Here is a 19220-nt window from a genome sequence, read left to right on the forward strand (position 1 = left end):
ATCATATTTACACAAACGGTAAAAGATTATCAGTAACTTTGGAGATGTTCCTCAACTCAAAATTTTTGGAATCCGTAAACAATAGAAAATTCGTCTTATTGAGGGAATAATTTCTTAAGATAAAATTAATGGATATATTGAAATACTGTCCTTTACAACATTGCAATTAATTGCTGTTAACCCCCAAACTGCTAAATTATTTAGTTGTAAATGACATTCTGTAAATGAGGAAGTTATTGCCTTGGTGACATCCTTTCTGACAAGTAGAGAGAGGAATGAGAGGCGCACTATAAAATAATAAATATACCTCACCACCATTTCGATGGTGCCAAAGCATTTATAGACAGGTACGGTTTGGCCACGAAATTACTGCGTAACTAATCACGGTGAAGAAAGTTGGAAGTGAATTTGGGGATGGTAAGTGGAGAAGTAGTGAATAAGGGAAGGAAGGGGAATCCATGAGGATAATAGAATAGGAGGAAACAATGGCGTCCAGGTCTGAATGTATACTACTTCGTCAGATTTGCGGACGAAAATGCATTCGTAGGTGTCGAGGAGATTTTGTAAGAAACGTTAGTCTCCGGGAAATATAAGAGGTTAGTATCTTTTATGTTTCGTAATGTTGGATTGTTAAGGTCAATAGATTGTAAGGGTGATGTTAAATGATGTTTGAATCTATCGAGGAGTTGACATATGGTTTCCGAAGTATATATTTTGGCGCAAGATGTGGTGTACTCAACTTCAAACACACACGGAATTTAGAAAGGGTTGGGTAAAATTTGACGTGGGGAAGAGCAACTTTGAATTTGTTCGACAGAAAGACTGACCTGTCAGGGCGTTCAAAAGTAGATGAAAGGCCTTGGATTTAAGAAGTTTAACAAAGCAGTTTAACGTGTTGTTATCAAGAGTGGGAAAGTGGACTTATGAAAGTTGCCTGCTGCGTTTCGATAATGCTCCACCATTCCAAGGGGTCAGCCATAAAAAACGCTTTGCAATTATTTATCGAACAGCAATATTACAAAGAGCGTACAAAAGCCAATCATCGTGCATTATATACCTTATACAATGGGTCTCGATTGTCAAGACTCAAGACAAATAATTTCAAAGCCGCGGAAATTAAGTTAAGAATCAAAGTCTCGGCGAAAGATGGTTATAGCTTAGCTTGTGAGGCTAAAGACCAGCTCCGCTCAAGCCAATCAGTGTCAACCAACTACTGCTATCAGAACTCGCACCAGTTGCGAGACATAGGCTACAAGACTCGACCTCGAGACTAATGACCCATTGTAGAACGACCTTTACGTATACATACCGTTTTCGTGCTTGAATAACGTTGCGACGCTGGAGCAAGTTCTTTCGCCGACACGCAATTTCATGACCGATAACTGCAAATACTGAACAACCACCACACTAGAACATCGATGCAAACTGCGCTATACTTTTTCCGGTTTCGCGATAGCGCTTGGTCGCATACTATGGAAGCGAAGTTGAAATACACCATCGCAGATACACAACATTATACACAAAAGCGGTGATATGTAATAGTCGCACGACAATCCAATCGTTTCACACACGTCTTCGAAAGTGAACTCCTAAACAACAACACTGTCTGTGAGCAGAAGACCGACTGTGCGGAGCGAAGAACTGTGAATAAATGGCCTTTCTCTCTCGGGTCAAAATGAGCCTCATGTCCATATTAATTGGTCGTAAGGTTACACTTGATCGTTGTCTACGGCGGATAACTTCCCTTTGAATCAAGTGTACCCAGACTTAACCTTTTCCGAGAAACACGGCGTCAATGTGTTACTCACTCGTATCTCTGCGAAGAGGCATCGAACAAGGTAGAACACTTTCAAGACCAACTCTCAAAGGAGAATATCGGAGATGCAGAAGGGGTGAGTTATTGTGGCCCTGGCAACCCGGGCTGATTTCATACTTCATAAATAATGTTGCGCCCCAATTCCTTTTTAACCTGACATGTTTTCGGACCCCCAGAATTTAAACCCTGTGAAGACTTCCCACTTCTCTCTCTCACCAACCACCTCCCGTATCCCTCAGAACGGTGAGGACCTGGAAGTAAAGCCTTGGGAAATATATAATGGCAGCCTTGCATGCTGCCCTAGAAAGAAAGTTCTTTGTTTACATCTGGAGAGTGAACAAGAGCCTGATAAGAGTACTTCGAGGAGCTTGAATTGTTAAAACATGAAATGAAAAACTTGCTAGAAGTGGTCATAATAAAGAACTAGGATGGGAATTACTCGTGTGAAGGCTTAAACAAGGGAGAATTCATTTGTAAACCTCGAAATAAGAAATGCTTGAAGTGGATAAATGCTATTTTAATACATAATCCAACGTTAACTTCTTCCACTGAAAACGTCTGACGTAGTCCAGGCCTCTAACGTAAATTGGAGCAAATATATTTTCTGAAGATATTAATAATACAAGCACCATTAGATTGAACAAGAGATACATAAATATAGCATGCGAGAGATGACCATTAGAATGGAAAATATTAGAATAACATTTTAAACGGAAACGATATGGAGAATAAATCTCACATCGCAGTTTCACAGAAATGACCCTATGATTGGTAGCATGTATAACTCAACAATGATCAAGTTCTTCACTTTTGCTTTAACTTCTACCGGTAATATTCCATCCATTGCTTGCTCTATGTTTATTATGTTTCTTCCTACCTTTTTATTCAATGCTATCGCAATCCCTCGATGGTGCTCATCCCCTACACTGTATGTTATTACTATCACTCCAGTAATTCCCGCTATCCTTCCATCTCACCTCTCACAGGCCTCAAATATCTCTATTTCCTCTTTCCATCTCTCGCTTAGTATTATCTAATTTTCCTGTCCTCAACATTGCCCTAACATTCCAATTTTCTAGGGTAACTGATTTAGTCTTCTTCTGCATCATCTGTGCTGTCAGTTTTGCTTTGCTAGGATTTTTGTCTAATGATGACCATTTGGGACTTCCTGATTGTTTTGAAAAGTGGAAGTGGCACCGGAATAAGCGTGTGAGGTCTAAGTGGAATACTTCAACCAGGACTAAGTCCTCATTTTTCTAGGGAGGCTATTTTTCTCTATTTATTGCATGACCGGATCCTTTCCGGACAGACCTCATACATCTCTGATAATTATGGCATATGTATGCAACCTCCACACTCAAACAGCCACGCCTCCTCAGAGGCCTTGGAGAAGAAAATGGCCTTGTGCCGGCCAGATAAGCATTTACTGCAACTTATTTCATGCATTCCCCTCCCATGTAAAAATCTGACCAACCTACCCCTGAATTCACTTCACATACTTGAACATCATGGTTTGTAGAACTGGTATATGCACCTGGTGTCTTTTTTCCAATACCTTCTTTCTACACCATGACAAACCAGACCCTGTAGAAATTTGAAGAATGCAGAAAAACGGATGCAAAAGATACGGCAGGTGGAAATTGAATTTTGAAGACTGAAATAGGGCTGAATTTGGGGAAGTGAGATGGAAGAAGGAAAATTTGGGCATTTTGGAGGAGTTACATGGACAAATTGCAAAATTAATCAACAGAGCAACATCCAATCTAAAATTGTGTTCTCTATACTTAGAAATCAAGGTGAGTGATTAGGATAATTAGTTATAGCATACCATAATTTGCACATCAATTGTCTCAAAAAAATCAAATTGACGAAGTTTATTTAATCCCTCAAAATTTAAACAAGGAAATGATTTACATAACTTTTTTTATATATAAATGTACAATAAATTTTTTACTGGGTGTGAGGCCATTCAACAAAATAGCATTCCTCCAAGGATTTCACTTTCAGATTGGTCAAGATTTCACATAGATCAAGTAATAAAAGAAAATTATTTATTATTATCAATTTTTTTTTATTAAAATAAAAGTTACAGAGTCAAATAAATACAAAACTCAAAAGTTACAACCTCTCATTTGTGTATTTTTTCACATCTCAAAAAGCCTCTCATATATCAAAGTGCATGAAATCCATATAGTTAATTAATATCAGAAAGTTTTATGAAATTAATAAATCAAAATAATGTATGTTTACAAAAAATGTATTTATTCTAAAACAGCATACGTCATTCTTTTTCCACTCATAAGCCTCATTTCAGACTTACAGATAAAAAATAACACAGAATATGTTGAAGTTTGAACTAACTTGGTTGCCGGTGTTAGGTATCTTTCTCCATGTCCATTCCACTGCAAGACTTCTGTAAATTCCCTAATTGGAGCAAATGGTTTTATTGAAAGAAAAGCAGTACTCTTACATTCCATCCTAAATATCTTATTCATATGCTAATTTAACTAAGAGAATCTTCTGGTTACATTCAATATTCAACTGAAAACCTTCTAACTTCATGCTTGTTTATTTATAAATTAAATAATTTAAACAAGATGAAAATCCTTACTTATGAAAACATCAATTTAACAAACTATATGTGCCCACAGCATATTCACCAAGTTCAATAAAACTACCATTGTAAACAAAGCAATCACTGCTGTAAACTCAGTAGTGAAGAAAACTCGCAAAAGTACCTGCAGGAAGTAGTAATATTTTTAAAAGTTATATCCCATTTTACATGTAGTCATAGTCAACAAATAAATAACTTTAAAATAATTCTTAAATGTAACTATTAAAAATTTCTTTCTCTGTAGCTTTTCCAATGTTTTATGGGATGGATGCTCTTATCCATCTTATTAAGGCTATAGCAGGATAATATGGTAAAATCTGCACTGCACTGGATTCTTATTTGGGAATGGGCACTTGAAAGTAAATATTTAGAAACCCCTTAGCCAAATTTTTTGCTCCCTAGGTGGCCCCAGGAGAATGAATGTCTAATTTTTAGTTTAATTAAAATTATACTAGTTTAATAAAAATTAACTTAATTTTTTGAGTTTACACTTTCTCATTAGAAAGTTTGTTTAACAGCTATTTACTACTATCAAGTCATTACTGAATCAATAGTCCTCTATTTTAACAATTTTCTTTTTTTACATTTTCTAATTAACTAGCCATTTTTAATATTCGTGTTTCTACCAGGGTATGGTAGTCCTATATATTGTATTTCTATGCACACATGTGTTTTATTTCTCTATTGCATTTAACTTATCCTTGTTCTAGTCTTATAATATATTTGACAAAACAGGGTATCATAGTCTTTCATAATTTTTCTCAAGAATAATATTTGCAATAAAATATCAAAAATCGTTATTTATTGACATGCAGTTGAGTTTATGGGCTAAAAACATGGCGGAAAATACCAAAAAAATGGGTTTTTGCAAATTTTGAGAGATGTTCCGGAGAGAAAATGGTAAATCTAACCCTGCCATTCAACAGAACGGTAAAAAATACACGAAAATTAATTATTTAGAAATTTGTGAAAAATTACCTACATAACCTAAAATTTCTTTGAAAAATTCAAATATTTTTCCTGAGCTCAATTTTGATCCAAAAAATCTGAGAAAAATCAAAATGTTTTAGGGCATAAAAATGTATGTTCATGAATTATTTTAGATTTTTTAAAGCAAAGGATCGCTCAGGAAAATTTTTATTCAAATAAACACATTTTTTGTGATAGGAGACACCTGGGGCCACCTAGAGAGCTAAAAAATTTGGCTAAAGGGTTTCTAAATATTACTTTCAAGTGCCCAATCTCAAATAAGAATTCAGTCGAGTGCAGATTTTACCATCTTATCCTGCTATAGCCTTTCAAAGCCATAGGAATTTATTTGGACATGCACACAAGATCAAGCAGTAATTCCTCGGAATACATAATAGGAAAATTGTACATTAGAAAAAAATATTCCAATAAGGCACATGCCTTAATTCTTCTTGGGAGATATTTTTTTAACAAAAACTGTCAATACAGAAATAAAGTCTGTATCACATAATACATATGTAATTTATAAACTTCATGTGGTTTGCTGTTAAGTCGTTTTTATTGCTTAAAAGTTTCACTCGGGTTCAAATTTAAATTTTTTCAAAATTTCTAACATTTAATAGCAATACTACTATGAATTACAGGGATTTACTGCAATCAAGCCCAAGAGAGAATTAATTATGTCTTATTATGAATTAAGAAAGTCAATTAAATTATGGAAATTCAAAGAATCGACTATTATGTAATGTCCTCTGAAATTTAAGAGAGTTTAAATCAAATGAATGAAGCCACAATATATTTCCATTTACAGGAGCTGCAGATAATGTAGCAGAGCGTTGCTCTTTTTCCTGCTGGCAGACTGGCAACATATTGACATGAGTGCCACTACAGTTTTCAGACCAAAAACCAATCAGTTACATCCTTAGAAATGAAAATATTCTTACACTAATATCAATAAAGGTGACTTTGATTGTCTCAATAAATGACTTCGGTCAATAAAAATGAAATGTAAAATTTTACATTAATGAGTGACCTATGACCCTGGCAACAAGAAAATTAATAAAGCTTTTAATCTGCATGTGATGAAAACATGGCTTAATATGGTGATCTGAACAGAGAAAATGCTGTGGATATAGCAATAAATCTATTGACTCAAAAAATGTACACTAAAGAAGCAAAGGTCATCAACATACTTGTAATAGCTAAAAGTGAAGGTGCTATGTGCATTAAATGGTGCATTGCACTGATGATTACAGAAAGATTATGCATAAGATTTTCAAATCTGTTATGGAGTAAAACAATAACAACATGTATGAAATAAAACAATGCCTGACACATGGATCAAAAACCCTTTTGCCCTAGGTAGACCAAAGGATAAACATAGAGGCAATTCATGGACATTTCAGTCAAAATTCAACAATATTTCTTTACATAGCCAAACCAACTTCTCATGACTATTTTTTGGCCTACTTACATTTTCAGGTGAGATTTTTTGGTTCCTAAGCATTCTCAGAAAGGAATAAAAAGAGAATAATTATTGTACACTCAAAGTTCTTAATGACCACAATCTGGATCCTTCTGAAATAGAGTTAAGTTCAGTGAGCTTCAGTGCAAAATTACCTACACATAAACTGGAAATATTGATAAATCAAAAATCTATAGATAACCTTAAATTATTATGCATATTATAACTAATGATCTGAAATGAAAAAGAAAGTCGTAACTTCAAAATCTTCGAAGATGTGAAAATAAACAAAACAAAATACTTTTGAAATTCCAAAATTCATGTACTGACCTATCAAGAGCTTCTGTCTAAAGAAAATTGACCTTTTTTACATTGCTTTCACCTATATGCTCGCTAATTCAACTGTGTGCATATAGGTGGGAAGTATTTGCCTATTTCATAGATTCCGAAAAGGTGTTTATTAGAGTGAATTGAGAAAACTAATGAATATATTGCAAAAAATTGGAGTAGATTGGAGGGACAGGAAAATAATCTGCAACCTGTACAAGTCTTAGACCGCTCAGGTGCCAGTGGTGGATGGAAATTCCAGATGGACAGTGCTAGGAAGAGGAGTAGGGTAGGATTGTCCAGTATCACAGCTGCTTTTCAACGTACATGCAGAGGAAATAATTAAAACAAAAAAAAATGAAAATAGGAATGGGGGAATTCATAAATTCACTTAGGTTGGCTGATGACCAAGCCTTAGTTTGCCAGTCAGCTGAGGGGCTGCAAGCATTATTGAGTGAATTGTAAATTCAATGCAATAGATATGGGATATGAATAAATGTAAACAAAACAATGTTAATGTGATTTTCCTGAAAGAGAAAGGCTAAGTTGAACATTAAAATAGGAGGGTAAAAACTACAGCAGGTGGAACAATTTACATATCTCGGAAGTGTTTGAAAGGATGTTAAGAAAAGGCTTGTCAAAACTTTGATGTAGAGCAAAGCTATGTCTCCTGTGCGGAAACATAGTCAATGAAGCAGGATGATTGGCATGGATTGGAGGTTTCAAAATGTGAGTGTGAAGAAGGATGGAGAGGTGAAGTGGACAGAAAGGAAAACAAATGAGGTGGTACTCAGTATCGTAGGGAAGAAGGGATTGTTGGGAGAAATCATAAGGAGACAGGAAAAATGGATAAAAAGTATTGATCGCCAGTGGGATGTTGAAGACTGTGATAGAGGGGAGAATGTCAGGGAAACGAGGTATAGGCAGGAATAGGATATGGATGTTGGACAGAATTAAGGGTAGAAGAAAGTATTAGGAGTTGAAGCAGGGCTTATTGTAGAGACGGATGTTGGGTCGTGTGAGCATTGTCTTGCAGCTTGTGTCCATCCAAAACCTACATTAACCAGTATATTACCTATAATAATAATGTATGTGGGCATACAAGAGACTATATATCATTTTCCTGGCGATTATGAAGAGGCTGTATTGCACCAAACATATTTTCAAATGATTCAAAAAAGTGGCACTAGCATGTTACTGAGATACAATGCACGTATGTACAGAAATGTTTTGCAATGATAAAAGAAGGATGACTCCAACATACTTAAGAACGCAGGTACTAAGGTCATTGTTTATCCCTCAATACAGGGTCGCACCCAAAAGTGGTAGGACTGATTTTCTCTGGTGCAAACGGAGCAGTGGAGGGGGGTCTGCCTGGCAGTGTAAGGTGGAGGGGGCTCTTAGCAACAGGCCGACACCAACCTCAGTCGCCTGCGGGCTGTCGTTGAGTGAGGACACCATTTTTAGTGAAGCAAGTTTTTTGTCCGCGTCGAAAAACAAAACGAATCTGAATTTAGAGCAACGTTATTCCGTGAAGTTTTGTGCGAAACTCGGGAAGACCGCCACTGAGACACTCGATACGATCAAGCAGGCTTATGGGGACACTGCCTTAAGCCATTCCACAGTATTTGAGTAGCACAAGTTGTTTAAAGAGGGTAGGGAGCTCGTTGAAGACGACCATCGCTCCGGACGGCCGTCGACGGCAGGAACCGACACAAATGTGGACAGAGTGAGGACACTGCTGAACACAGACCGACGCTTAACCAGTGAAGAAATTGCAGACCAGTTGGGTCTGTCTGCATCCAACGTTCAACGCATTATTTCACAGGATTTGGCCATGCGCAAGGTGTGAGCCAAGATGGTGCCGAAAATTCTGCCATGGCGCACTCGTCGTCAGACAGCTCCTGGCCAAATACGGCGTTGCCACGTTGCCACACCCACCCTATTCTCCCGATCTGGCACCACCGGACTTCTTCTTTTTCCCCCTGATGAAAAGACAGCTCAAGGGACGACGTTTTGACTCGATAAAGGCCGTTCAAGAGGCTTCGATGAGGGTCATCAACGGCATCCCCAAAGAAAATTTCCAGCGGGCGTACGGGGATTGAGAGCAACGTTATACTAAGTGTGTAGCAGCTCAAGGAGGATAGTTTGAAGATTATTAAGTTGATGTAAGTATATCGTCAATAAAATTCTTGTAAAATAATCAGTCCTACCACTTTTGGGTGCAATCCTGTACTTATTTCATGAGAATATCTTTGCAAAATATCTCCGAAGTTAAATGACATATTACATATTTACATGTCCACACAACATGCTGGGGCATCAAAATTGACAGCAAAACAAATTTGCTTTCCAGCCACTCTTACATACCTTTCTTTGGGCTCTGATGGTGTTCTTTTTAATCCGCTGACAAACTTGAGTCTCTTCTGGCATTCCATTACTTGTAAATTTCTTCGTATGTCATCCACCATAATGTTTCATCAGAACATTCTGTTCCTTCTTTTAGCACAATAGATGGAATGCTCTTTTAAAAGGCATTCTGTCACAGCATTCAACAAAGCAAACTGCTACTAGTGATTCCTTCAATTCTGACATTTGCCATCACAAAGATTAATTCCATTTCAGGCATTCTAAACGTAAATTCTTAAATGCATTTATAATGAGGGAAAACAATGGTGAACAAGGATTCAATATATTCATGGTTACAAAGGGTCAGCATTCCATCTCATCACTACTATAACATCCCAGAGTTTAATATAAAAACTAGTCTATTTAAAATTTTAACTTCCAAGATGCACAATATGTCAATAGAAGCTTTGAACTTTCACGTACTATATTTTAATCAACTATGAGAGGATTGATTTTTTACCTATATGCATATGCCAAGATACTTCAGGTAGATATAATGAAATGCTTAAGTAGTTATGGCCAGAAATAACAGTAATCTACCACTTGTATCAACAATCTTCACTAACAGCTACAGGAATTTAATTGGATCCTCCATAACAGAAAATCGTAGTCAAACACATAAGTTTTTAATGCCAATAACTTAACGAAGTGCTCATAGTGAAGCTAGTGAAACATCCAAATGTGAACTTGAGATGCTTGCATTACAGTCATGTGGGTGAGATATGAGAAGGCATTAGGAGTACTACAAGCATAAGTTTCATTTAAAAAAATGAAAAAGAAATTAACTACAAAGTCAAAATATTTTTCACATTCCTCGAAAAAAAACCACAGTTATGAACCCAAAATTTGACTTAATAGACAAAGGTATGACTCGCTCAATTTTAACCTACAATGGGTAAAATTCCCACAGGAAAGGAGGGGGGAGGAAATTCCTTTACTTGCACCATCTCTGGTGTCCCAGGAAGATCTGGTATCCAGAAAAGGAACGCAGTTTGGGTGAAAGTGAGTTCTCAGAGGCATTAGCCGGAGCTGAACCCAGAAACTTCAGTCGGAAGCCTCAGTCAGTCCAGGGCTTAGTCCCACTCAGTCTCAGCCCCAGTCATAAGTCAAGAGCCCAGGGCTCTAGCCACTGGACTACACTGCCACCTCCCTTAACCAAGTATCAAAATAATTATTGAAATAATCACAAACTTTGTGAATGTACACATAAATAACAAGAAGCCATGCAAGGTATATTGTACCTTTATCATTTTCAAATATTTCTGAGACTGGTCTTTCGGGCATCCTCAGAACCCATTGAGAAGCTTGGCTCCTACACAGTCGGTGGCACACACCAATGATTGATGGATCAAACTCAGAATTGTCACAGGTACTGTATTTCAGATTTACATGGTGACAGAGACCATGGCTAAATCATTTACTTTGTAGCATTCCAGAGAAATTTCACAAGCACAGCAGTGGCTCATATGAAGAGTCACCTACAATTGCCAGGTAGGCACCAAGGTAGTGAAACAATAGGAACGGTCTTCGTCACAATTACTTTGACGGCTGGGGCTTATCTCAGAAATTAACATGGTCTTTAGGGGTATTCGGAGAAATGGTACAATATTAGTATAATTGTGCTATAAGGAAGATAAAAAGGGAAAGAAAGAAGAAGGAAATATGGAGATAAGAAGGTAGAAGTAGCACATAAAATGGGAAAGGGATAAAAAATAGGAAAAGAATTAGGGTAAATCAGGTACTAAGAGGCAACAGTGGTTTAGCAGCATAGCATGTAGATTCATTTAAGGAACAAGAGGAATGAGAGAGACTGAATTTCTGAGGAACGAGACATTCTAATTGGTCTCCACAAAGCCACATGCCAAATTTTTCACTCCCCAAATAATATGGGTTAGGTCCCCAAGATATTTGAAAGTGATAATAGCCAACTGAGACAAAAATTATACTATATCCCTCTATGTCTTCAGGTGAATCAAGTCCAAACTAATTTCCCTTTATTTATGCCCAAAAAAATTCATTATGATATTTTAAATTCAAAATTCACAACCATTCGGAGAAGATGCTGATATGACTGGAACCAATTACCATATTTGACAGCATAGAGGATGCACCATTTTTTTCAAAATTATGGTTCAAAAAATCACCCACATCATTACATGAATAATCGAACTTCAAGGGTTACTTTTACCCTGGGTGGCATAATTTAGACAAAAAAGCAGTACACTTTTTGACTCCATTATATTTAGATCATTACAGCTGCTTATATTTAATAGCTACCATTCAATTGAAAAATTTTGTAGCTGGGATTGTTATTATTAAGCTGTTCGCTATTATGTGACATGAATATTGCGTTGCTCCCTTTCATAATGTCAAAAGAGGTGTGAGTGAGATATAGAATGAACTTGATCGTATTTTATCACAACTAATCATAACAAAAAGTCTGGGCTCTTCTTACTGAGTAGAATTATTTGTTTTGAAAAAATTACACACACTTTTGAGCAGACTGTTTTTCTTGTGTCTGGCCAACTGAAATGAGGATGCACCTTATATGCTGTCAAAATTAATGATTCAATATAAACTAAAAACATGTTGTTTAATAAAAACTAACAGAAAAATTGTAGATCACAAATTATATAATATTTTCAAAAGAAAATTCTTTTAAATCTTCACTAAGCCATAAGAAAACCAGAAGTAATATTTCTCGAGCCTCAACTAGTAACATTCTGAAGAATCTGATTAAGATTGAAATGATAGAGTCATGGGTTTTGGACAGTGCTTAAAAACTAGCGTGCCATATTGTTGGCTTTCCAATTCCATTTATGTTATCTGTTATTCCTATTTTCTTCCCAACATACCCAAAATTTTCACATTCATCTCAGGATTCAATATCCTCTTACTATCAAAATCTCCTCCTCCCATTTTTTCAGCCTTCTTAAAACTTCCCCCAAAAGCTACCTCTCTTCCCCTATCAGTAGAAGTGATTGAGAGATAGAATCGATAATTTAGTGCAGTGGCATTAGTCAGAGAACCAAATTACTGGAAATAGGTGTACTAATGGGTTCACTTCATGACACACTCACAGTACGAGCCATCCCAGACATTATATTTGTTAAATATGCATGGGATGATAAGAAGGGTGTATCTCATTTTGTTAGAGTTTGATGCAACTCCTGGTAAAATGATAGTTTTTCTTAGAGATCAACAATGTTGCCACTCCACTGGCATGAAATGCTAATGTTTCAACTAACATAATTTTTTTTTAAATAAGTCCAAGGAAACATCTCCACAATTCATTGAGATGATGCAAGTAAAAACTACATCTACATCACTTCACATTTTTTTAGGGATCACTGACACAAAAATATCATTTCCAAACAAGAGTTTTCCATGTTTGCAAAAAACCGTCGCAGAAATAAGAATAGCACAACATGCAGTGTAAGTTAGGCAGTGAAAGATGGATTTTAAAAATATATATACCACTTTAGTGATCGAAACAAGGCAATCTCTAACTGGGACAGTGAAAGTTATAAAATCCATGCAAGCAATGATCATGCTTATCTTTAGTCTTGTAATCATTCTTCAAAATTACAGCCACAACCTAAATACTTACATGAGTTATCAACTTTCAAAGGAGATTGGCATATTTGATGAACTGTGACAACTCTTTCCGTCTTGTTTCGGAGTCCCTGTTGGTCAGTCCCTCCTCCAAGTGATGTAAAACCACTTCACCATTATCCATCCCAACAGCCTTTAAACCATACATGAATGACACCATTTTTAATTTTTTCATATACTCAGAAATAAAGCCAATCAGAATATTTTCAATATTTAAATCACAAAACTCCTCACCATATATGCTGGAGAGTTTCCTCTTGGGAATGACAAACTTATGTCGGTAATTTTCCCAACTTTTGGTGATGGGAGAGTGGCAAGTGGAAAAATGTCACTAGATGCAAGGTCCCATATATGCATTCTATAAGAAAATAAATATTTCCAGATAGAAATTCAAAACCCAAATGCTAATTCCTACAAATACGCAATTATGTCAGTCCATTCCTGGTCATTAAAACAATATATTAGAGCACCATCATTACACAAAACTATTTGCCAATTTCATTTCAACATACTTGAAATATTATCAATGAATGAGTGAAAAGCATGCACAATAAGACAATCACGTAAATCTAAAAACACTGAACTAGATTAATGGACTGCATCTTGCAGCATAAATGTATTCAATAGATGCAAATGATGGAGAAGAAGAAAGTTCCCATTGCAACATAATTGTTTATTTTCAAGTGAATTTAAAAAGTTACTTTTTTCCAGAGCATCTCCTGGCAATGTTTCTGACATGTCAGAACTTATCAAGTTTCAAATTTATATTTCCCAAGCAGTTATGTTTTGTCAGAGAATTACATAAGGTGAAGTTGTTATTCGATGAATTTGTACAGGAATCTCGGACAATTTCCAACACTAAAAGCCTTCAAACTGAAATGAATATTCTATGCATTTTTTTGTCAAGTACATAAACAAACAATAGCAGCTACATTAATCACTCATTTCCATCTACTTTAAAAACATGCAGCGGTATTCCAATGATACAACCATTACAAGGGCCTTCAGAGTGATAAAAATGAGTATTCCTCTTGATTGGTTGACAAGGCAGCCAGGAAATACAATTTTCTTTTATTTTTCCTTTGTTGTTACCAGTAGGGATCCTTTCAGAGCTACATTTAAGAATTTTCAATGACATTACTATTCCATTACCACAAAAGTATGTATCTGCACATATCATGTCATGTCTACAGATGAGCCGAAGGGGGAACAGAAAGGATACTCACTTGGATAATACCCACAATTTCATGCACATTATTGTCTCTGTCTCATAAGTTTAACCCATTTAATTTTTTTCTAGTAGACTAACATTACATATAACAAATAAATTTTTAAGATGCAAGAAAACCAATAACTACTAGGATTAACTCCAAAGGAATATATTTTATTCTCTTGAAATTTGAAAACTACTCGCTAATATTCATGAATCACCAGCTAATAAATATACCCTCACATAAATAATCACCCAAGAATAATTTTGTTACTCCCACTCTTGTCCTAGGTTCTCAGAGAGTAAAAACCAGGTCAGGAAAACATGATACTAAGGGTAATTTACCAGATCTACATGAAATGCTTGAGTACACACATATGGTGAATAAAGAAATGAATCAGTCTGGTTTTTATAGGAAACTTTCATAGAATTATACTTTTTGTAGGTTTCATAAAATACCTAATTGGCAGAGATGAGGACATTTTTCTCAAAAGCCTTTCGGGGGAGTAACCCTCACTGGTTGAGTGCATACATAATAAATATGGTAGTCAATGCTGATTTGTTCTAGACAAATGAAATAATCTCATAAAAAATTATGACACCACCAAAACAATGTTTGGGGGATAAAAACCATAATGCAATAAACATTTAAAGTCCTTCATTATGACAGTTGTACAACTTAAACTGACAATCATCAGTCTTCTGAGTTACTCTTCTGGGAAGTGAGAATTGGTGTGTGCATGCAAATAATTAAAAATCATCCTCAATATTGGATATTGAAGTTTTCTTTGCCATTGGAATTTTTCACTGTACCTTTTTGATGTCTTTTCTCACATTTTTGCCCGATTGGTATTCATTGTAAATATGACTGACAGAATCATCCTCATCCGTATGATAGATATGGCATGAACAGGCCAACATCTGAATGCATACTATATTTTAGAGAACAAGACTATATTCTAGAATTGTTCAAAGCTATTATTCTCCAAACATATTTAAAATTTCAGTGAACAATATAGTGAGAGAATAGAGGAGATTGTTGGGTGCAATCCAAAGAGGATTGGAGAAATGGAAGGAGTGATTATTGAGGGATAGTGGTGGGTGGAGAGAGGAGTTAGGGTAAAAGGTAGATACAGAAATTAATTGGAGGTAATTTAAATCAGAGTTATCCAGATATTGTTATCAAAACCTATCTTTCATAGTTATTTCACTTGATTCATATAGATTACTGCCAAAATGTAGTAAAAAATGGGAAGAAGAATAAACGATGGACTAATGCTTTAAAGGATAAATAAAATTTGTAAAACACTATAATTTAAAATTGAAATCACATTATTTTATTCTTTACAGTTCCAAAATTTTTATCCACAACTAAATAAAAAGATAAAAATTATTAATGGATTAATAATACCATGGAAAATATAAAATTTAATATTGATTGCTATTTAGTATTAACCTAATAATATAGAAATCAGGATTCAGTGGAAAAAGGAAGGGTTTAGAAACAAAAAACAGGATTTAAGATTGGACAAAGAAAGGGATTTGGAATTGGGATATAAATTAAATCAAAATTTGAATTAGACCTATATCTAATAAAAACTCAGAACCCCAAAAAACGACTAGGGTGATCAAACTAGAATTGTTCTCACCTTGATATTGAATCCACAGTAAAAAAGACAAAGGGCCTTTGAGGAGACCAAGCCAGTTTCACAATAGCAGAGGGCAGTGACAAAGAGGGAGGCTCCCATGACCCAAAGTGCCTCTTGGAAGAGTGGCTGTAGAGGTGTACTTGGCCCACAAAATTACCAACCTGAAGGGAGAGGAAGGTTTCAATCATCAAATTCCATCAGAAAGGATGACTGGGAAATAGAAAACGGATTCCCATATGTATAGAGAAATTTCAAAGGGTTACATAAGATATTGGGTAAGCCAGAAAGTGTAAAAATATTAGGAATATCCACACTAGATATGCATACAAGAATGAACAACTATTAATGGCTGAATGTAAAGAATCAGCCACAAAAGAGTGATGTATTTGGGTTTACTTTTTCTGCCATTGCCCCAACAATAAATTTCTGCATATTGCATAAATTAACTGCCACATAGGCTTCATCACTGAAGTCTTTTCAATATTCAATAAAGAAACTTACCATAAAGAATGGAAGTCCTTGAGGGTTGACTGCAATGCTCACTGCTGAAGCAAATGAATCTGAAAATTTGAAGATGAAATTTCCCATTCAATTAACACATCAGGTTGTAATTGTTTGTTGTAATAACAAAAAATAATTATTTGACCAAAATATACATTTGATAATGCTCACATGCAAAGAAGTGGGAAAAACACATTAGCATTCGCCCAAAAATCTGCTCATATAACAAATCAAAATAAAAACTTTACGCCTTAAGGAGGTTCCTCTGTTATCACAAGTATATGTCAGTTTGACCACACTTATATGTATGTACAACCTACTCACATAGTGACAGATGAAACTCCTTGACTAATAACTAACTTAATCAGAAGAAAAACTGCCTCAAACCAGAACATTTTGTCACACTTATAACATCGAGGCTAAATTCAAATTTATCATCATTCTAGTAAAAACTACAATAGAATATGAAACAAAAGAATATGCAGGTGCTTCACAACTCACCCTTCAACCCTGGATACACTTTCATTGATCTCTGTTCTCCATCAACAGGAAGACAGACCACACTGCCTGTATCAGAAGCAGCCAAGATCCAGTCGCTATCAACTGCCAGAGCATTCCATAAGGCAATGTCATCAACTCCATCTGAGAGCCTAAATCAAAGACACAATTTCCAGCAGATAATGTGACACACAATATCCCAATACACAGGAGGCATTCATCATAATTTTATTAAGACTTTAAATCACAAATTGAAACACATAATCAATTTCACTAGCAATTTAAACTAAAACAAAAGTCAAGCCATGCATTCTTTAACTTAGTTCATTTTACGAGGAACATTTTGATATGAACAACATCATTTTCATTAATTTTCTAATATTCTTTTTAAAGCCATAATGGTAAGTATGATAACCTCAAAATGGTAAAAACAAATCTCCCTGAAAAATGTATTTGTGCCACCTATATTCCATCAATCCTTCTAACACCATAGCACTGATTCTGGTCTGTTTCTGATGATTGAATGAGCGATTGTGTCGACTCCAACAAATCACAAATTTAAAAAGAATATCCTTTTGAATGGGATTTCCTAAATGCCAAACCACATTTACCCATTTTAAAAAATGAAGCCCTAGTAGTTATTAACCAGATATTTTGAAGACATTGAATAATCATAGACATTTTACACACTAATCCCAAAGAATCGAAACCCCGTGAAATAAGGATTTCAACCAGCAGTAAAATAGTGTACATATTTTGCAATGTCTCCCTATTGAGGAATTAGAATACCGAAAACAATTTTTCTGTAAGGAAGACTTTAATAGGCATCAGGATCCAGAAGGAAAGGAAGTGATGCTATAGTAATGTTATTATCATGCATATATGTATTCTTTTAGCATATAAATACACATCAAATGTAAATGTTAAAGGTAATGAAATGTTTTAATTTTCCATTAAAATACTCTCAAATTAAAAGATTCAGCATTTTATGTACAACATTTATTATCATATTTTTTGCAAAACTTTAATCTTAATAGTAACCGAAACTTTAATATTAATTTAATAAATTTATTAATTAAATTTAATTTAATAAAAAGCGAATTTGAATTTTCCATGTGAAAAATTAATTGCATGACCAATATTCCATAGCTGGGTCACATCTCCAAGAGAGAACAGATACTACATTATATTATTATTATTATTATTTGGGATACATTGCTGTTAGGCGATAAGCCAGGTGGCAATGACATGATATAACAAACAGTAGTCATTCTTAAAACATATCACAAGTGTCATTAAATAGTCGTATAGTAGACTTACAAAATAAAAAAAAGAGAAAAAACAATATATTTTGATACAGCCATACACCTTCTGCCGTATTGCATTTAACAATCCGGAAATCCTCCACCTGGAGAATAAGGGGATGAAACTGGACACATTGGAACAATTGGAAATACTGCAGGAGGACCACAATGTTCTCCTAAATGAACAAATTTTTGTGAACCATTCACCCCTCCTCAAGATCCCTTTCACGATTAATAAACTCAAGAATCAAAATCCTACTGCCCCTCCTCTTTCATGACTTCACCCTCCTACCTTCTCCTCTCTTCCCCCCCCTGTCAAGGTCTCTCACTGCCCACTACCACCGGTCATCATATTTTCCAAGAATTAACTAGTGCATTCCCCCCCCTTCCCCCCCTCGCAGCACGTGGCTCATCCCTTCCACTAAAACCAGCAGTGGGCTCTGCTTCCCAGAAAGTTACCTGTTTAACCCATCTTCCCCCCCCCCCCCCCACTATCTCCTACTGATAATTCCTTCCCTATGTCCTTAAGCCTTTAACCCCCTGCTATACAACAACCCGCTCCCGATACTCCAGCCCCTTGTCCCCCACTTTGCGGTTTTTCCTGTCATTAACCCCCCATTTTTCGCTCTTTACAACCTCTCCGCCTCTCCTCCCCCCCCTCCTCCTCTCCCCTACACGACTCTCCCTCCCCAACCACATCTTCTGTACATATAAATAAGGTCTCCTTACTATTTAGTTTGTCTTGTACCTGATGATGACTCTGTGAGTTGAAACGCGTCGTACGTTAAATAAACTGTGGAAAAGTGCAAATTGTCCTTATTTCATTATGATGAACTTCCACGA

The 19220-nt window shown here is 35.7% G+C and overlaps 1 protein-coding gene across 1 annotated transcript in view; it reads right to left on the minus strand.

Moving 5' to 3' along the window:
* Positions 1 to 3953: 3953 nt before the first annotated feature.
* Positions 3954 to 19220, minus strand: part of LOC139696394 (cytoplasmic dynein 2 intermediate chain 1-like) — a 32414-nt gene continuing 17147 nt past the window's right edge. Inside the window, exons 11-16 of the mRNA XM_071595141.1 lie at positions 17077 to 17225; positions 16576 to 16634; positions 16075 to 16235; positions 13450 to 13573; positions 13211 to 13348; positions 3954 to 4240 (exon numbers count right to left, since the gene is read on the minus strand). Of these exons, the coding sequence (XP_071451242.1) occupies positions 13226 to 13348; positions 13450 to 13573; positions 16075 to 16235; positions 16576 to 16634; positions 17077 to 17225 (616 nt within the window). The 3' untranslated portion in view covers positions 3954 to 4240; positions 13211 to 13225. The remainder of the gene's footprint in view (positions 4241 to 13210; positions 13349 to 13449; positions 13574 to 16074; positions 16236 to 16575; positions 16635 to 17076; positions 17226 to 19220) is intronic.

The sequence above is a fragment of the Hetaerina americana genome, unplaced genomic scaffold (assembly GCF_022747635.1).
Source record: "Hetaerina americana unplaced genomic scaffold, ioHetAmer1.1.p SCAF_7, whole genome shotgun sequence".
Classification (NCBI taxonomy): Eukaryota; Metazoa; Arthropoda; class Insecta; order Odonata; family Calopterygidae; genus Hetaerina; species Hetaerina americana.